The 4550-nt window shown below is 62.6% G+C and overlaps 1 protein-coding gene across 1 annotated transcript; it reads left to right on the forward strand.

Moving 5' to 3' along the window:
- The first annotated feature begins 400 nt into the window (after positions 1–400).
- LOC103802239 (hexosaminidase D-like) lies at positions 401–3985 on the forward strand. Its single transcript, XM_009074691.1, has 13 exons — positions 401–495; positions 609–846; positions 966–1075; positions 1395–1482; positions 1563–1727; positions 1821–2004; positions 2218–2289; positions 2383–2587; positions 2687–2769; positions 2980–3058; positions 3197–3298; positions 3444–3533; positions 3700–3985. Exons 1-13 carry the CDS (start codon positions 401–403, stop codon positions 3911–3913), a joined length of 1725 nt encoding a protein of 574 aa, XP_009072939.1. The 3' UTR covers positions 3914–3985.
- The last annotated feature ends 565 nt before the right edge of the window (positions 3986–4550 follow it).

Here is a 4550-nt window from a genome sequence, read left to right on the forward strand (position 1 = left end):
CCAGCCCGTGATGCCACCCCACCGAGCCACCCCCTGACACGGCCCCTCTCTCGGGGGTTACCAGCAGCCGGAGTGGATCCCCTGGACCTGCCCTGCAGCCACCACCCTGTTTGCTCCGGCGCTGGCCACACCCTCGCGGGCAGAGGGAGAGGCAGATCCAGCTGCTGGCCCCACGCTGGGGCACACGAGGTAGGAGGGACATGGGGCACTGCTGTACACATCCCTCATGGGGACCAGTGTGTCTGGATGGGGCTCCCCCATGTCACCTTTCTCTGAGGCTCGTGCTGCCCGGGTCAGGGGAGCAGGGCACGGTACGCAGGGCTGTGTGGGGTCACCTGTGCTTGGGGTCCCTCTGGCCACTGCTGGTCGTGGGGTGCTGGACCTGTATGTGTCCCCAGAGATGGCCTTCCAGCGGAGCCACAGGCTGAACCTTCTGCGCCTCGTCGTGCTGCTCCTCGTCGCCTTGGCTGGCATCAAGTTCCTCTTCCGTGACAGGTGAGATGACAGCAGGACCCCAAGGGGGTTGGGGTCTGTGGGAGCCCCATGGTCATGCCCGTGTGGATGCTTGGTGCCCCATGGTACTTCCATCCCTGCTTTGCTCCCTGCAGCTTTACCCTGGAGCTGCACAAGCACATCAGCAAGGACAGCGGGTTCTGGGGGGACACAGGTGACATTGTCCAGAACATCATCCCCCAGAGCCAGATTCTGGAGCTCCCAGCAGCAAAGATAACAGCCCTGAGACAAGAGTCTGGGCAGCAGGTCCCCAAGGATGTCAGTGCCACTGAGATGAGGCTGGTCCACCTGGATCTCAAGGGAGCTGCACCCAGAGTCTCCTACCTAGAGCAGGTGAGGATGCACAGGGACAGGGAGGAGGTGCCAATGAGGGATGCACTGAGGGGGCTTGACTTGCTGGCACCAGGGACTGTGTCCTCCCTGTCACTGAGCCCACCCTGCCCTCCCCACAGCTGTTCCCTCTCCTGTCCCAGCTGGGTGCCAACGGTGTCCTCATCGAGTACGAGGACATGTTCCCCTTCAAGGGAGAGCTGGAAGTCCTCAGGTCCCCGTACGCTTACAGGTGAGTGTAGCTGTGTGCAGAGCAGCTACTCCGTGCAGCCCCAGTGGATGCCGTGTGCTGGGGGCTGGGTGTGACCCACCTGGCCCTGTGCCCACGATTACCGTGGTCAGAGTGCCAGGCTGTGCTGCCAGCTGACCAGCTTCCTGCCCCAGTAGGTCAATATTTGTGCCCCATAACAAAGTCCACACAGGTGTGGGGCAGCCAGGGCTGTGTGGGTAGGGTGCCAGAGGAGGAGGAGGAGAAGGAGGAGGAGGGAGAGTGCCCCCACGCACTGCCCTCTAGCTTGGCATCCCCCCCTGAGCCTGTCCCTGCCCTCTAGTGAGGAGGACATCGAGCGAATCCAGCAGCTGGCAGAGCAACACAAGCTGGAGGTGGTTCCCCTGGTGCAGACCTTTGGCCACGTGGAGGTAGGGAATCCCAGTGCCGCTCCTCATCCCGCATCACGGCGGGTTCCCCTGGAAATCCTCCTGATGTCTCCTCCCTGCAGTTCATCCTCAAGCACGAGAAGTACCAGCACCTGCGGGAGGTCGAGCGCTTCCCCAACAGCTTCAACCCCCATGTCCCTGACACCCTGGCCCTGCTCAAGAGCATCTTGTCGCAGGTGATTGAGAAGCATAGGCACTCCACCTGGATCCACATCGGTGCAGATGAGGTGAGCAGTGGGCTGTGCGGAGACCCCAGCCCTCACCCCAGGCACCAGGGCTGCTCCCAGGGGTGCTGAGCATTCCTCTTCCCCCAAGTTCAGGTTTTCCATCTCGGGGAGGGGATGGACTCTAAGAACTGGATGAGCCGCAACAGGGGTGACGTGGGGACCATGTACCTGAAGCACATCAAGGAGGTGCTGGGCTTCCTCGCCGCGCAGTACTGGGGGCTGCGGGCGCTCATGTGGGACGACATGCTGAGGAAGATCAGCGTGGGAGCCCTTCGGGGTGAGGGGACAGGGACAGCAGTGGTGGCACCTCAGATGGGTGTCCTGGCAGTGCCTGTTTTGCATGTCTGCCCTAGCAGGTGTCACGCCTGTTGCTGGCAGGAGCCTGTGCCTGGATTTACAGGGATGTGGGTCTTGGGGAAGCATGAGGATCTCCAGGCATCCTCCTGCTGCTGGCATCAGTGCCAATGTGCCCATGCTGCTCTCCCTGCAGAGTCTGGGATAGCAAAGCGTGTCTCACCCATGGTGTGGTTCTACTCGCCGGACTTCGAGGCTGAGCAGATTGGTAAGGTGATATGCCAGGCTTCAGGGGATGGTGGAGGGATCCCCCTGAGCCTCCCACAGCCTCTGCTCAGCGGCTCACTCTGTCCCACTGCAGGGCCATTCCTGGCCAAGTATGCAGAGAGCGGCTTTGAGGCTGTGTGGTTTGCCAGTGCCTTCAAGGGCACCACGGGGCCGGCACAGACCTGGACCCCCCTGAGCTACCACCTGAAAAACCACCTGAGCTGGCTGAAGGTGATGCAGGCCCTGCCACGGCTGGCCCCGCTGCGCTTCCAGGGCATCGCCCTGACAGGCTGGCAGAGGTAAGGGGTGGTGGGGCCCCCACCCTGTCCTCCCGGTGCTGACACAGCTGTACTGGTGGCAGTGCAGGAGGTGACGATGTGGCTGTCCCTGCTCTGCAGGTATGATCACTACTCGGTGCTCTGTGAGCTGCTGCCTGTCAGCATCCCCTCGCTGGCCATCTGCCTGCAGACCCTGGTGAATGGTGAGCCACCAGCCCCGCCGGCCCTGCTGGGCTCACCCACACTTCCCACTGCCTGCCAGACCCTGTCCTGATGGGAAGGGTGCAGAGGAGAGGTGGGAGGCAGGGAGAGACAGCTTCAGCTCCCCCAGTTTTGGGGGTGCAGTGAAGCCAGGGGTCATCCTGATGGTGGAATGGCCCAAGCCCTTCAGTCCTTCTCCTCACCCTCCCCAGGGGGCTTCACGGAAGAGGCAAAGAGGAAGGTTCTGGATGTGCTGGGCTTGGAGGGTGTGCAGCTGGAGCAGAGCACCTGGTGAGTGGCACAGCATGATTGTGGCATCAGAAGGGGTGCACTGGAGGGGAGCAGGGGGTTGGTCACCCAAATGCCCTGGGGTTCACCCAGCCCAGTGCACCCCATGTGTTGGGCTCACCTCCTCTTCCCTTTCCCCAGTGAAGGCAGGGGAGCATTCCCTGGTGTGGAGATCTACCACATGGTGGAGCAGGTTAATGGCCACCTGAAGGAGAGCATCCTCAAGTCGCTGGAGGAGGAGAGGTGACAGGTGGTGGGAGGCAGCAGGGGCGGTAGCTCTGGCCATAAGGCAGGAGCACAGGAGTTTTTCCACGGGAAGGGACTGGCGCAATGTGCAGCTCCCCATCCCTGGTGGCCTCTGTGCACCCACTCTCTCATGTCTCCCCAGTGCCATCAAGGGTTGGTTCAGCCCCTACCACAGGAAGCGCCAGTTTGGGAACCCTCGCAACATGGAGAGCTTTGGCAGCAAAGTGCTCAAGTATGTGGTGCTGTGGGCTGGGACCCTCCTTGGGTGCCTCTGCAGGGCTGGGAGGGGTCCCAGGCTCAGCTCTGGGGTCCCTCACAGAAGAGAGCTGAACCCCTACTCTCCCTCCTCCAGGCTCCATGAGGACTGGGAGAGCTTCGTCCGTGACCTGCGTGCCCAGCTGGAGAGGACCTACTTCCCTGACACGGTGGAGGAGTGGATGGAGGAGAACGTCAGCCCCTACCTGGACCAGCTGCGGGACCTGGTGCGGGACTACCGGGCCATCATCCGCCTCAATGGGCGGCCGAAGGCCACATAGGAGCTGCAGGGCCCCAGCTCTCACTGCCCCCCAGCTGGGCTTTGGGGGCCAGCACTGTGTGTCTGTTTGCTGGTGACTGCGCTACTGCTGCCGGGTCACACTGTACAGAGCTCCTGCACACCCCTCCACAATAAAGTATTTTCGTAGATGCTGCTGGGTGCTAGAGGGGCCACGGCTCTGCACCCCCCATGCAGGGAGAGGAGCTGGGGCTGGGGTGGAGGGCTGGGGTCTGTTATGCCTCAGCTCCTGGGCCCCTGCTCTGCTGAAGCCGGAGGCATTGGCAGGCACAGGGCAGAGTGTGACAGAGCTCACAGGGTCACCCTTGTGCCTTGTGCTGGCCTCAGGGGCAGCCGTGCCCTCCCTGCAGGATGGGATCCAGCTTGGTGCAGGTGCTGCATGTCCACAGGGCTGTCACCTGGGATGGAGCAGTGACAGGTGGATGCCCCCCCGCCCCCCCCCCACCAGCCACTCTCGTCTCCACCGTCCACTTTCAGCCACTGTGAACCCCTGATCGCTGGGACAGGGGTGAGCACAGTGCTGGATTCCTTTGGAGCCAAACCTTGCCTTCATCTCTCCTTCCTTTGCATCCAGCCCAGCCCCCTGCTGCCTCCCGCACCCGGACAGGGCCCTCCCCTGCGCTGCTTTCCCGTTGGAACCGCAGCTGTGGTGAGGGGATGTGGGGATCTCTGCGTGGGACGAGCCTTCCTGCTGCT

Source organism: Acanthisitta chloris, unplaced genomic scaffold, assembly GCF_000695815.1.
Source record: "Acanthisitta chloris isolate BGI_N310 unplaced genomic scaffold, ASM69581v1 scaffold2185, whole genome shotgun sequence".
Taxonomy (NCBI): Eukaryota; Metazoa; Chordata; class Aves; order Passeriformes; family Acanthisittidae; genus Acanthisitta; species Acanthisitta chloris.

Bases quoted from the DNA above. Each gene is read 5' to 3' on its own strand.
- LOC103802239 (XM_009074691.1), top strand. From the start codon at position 401: ATGGCCTTCCAGCGGAGCCACAGGCTGAACCTTCTGCGCCTCGTCGTG. The intron at 2,005-2,217 runs GTGAGGGGACAG...CTCTCCCTGCAG, and splicing joins CAGCGTGGGAGCCCTTCGGG to AGTCTGGGATAGCAAAGCGT. The intron at 3,299-3,443 runs GTGACAGGTGGT...ATGTCTCCCCAG, and splicing joins AAGTCGCTGGAGGAGGAGAG to TGCCATCAAGGGTTGGTTCA.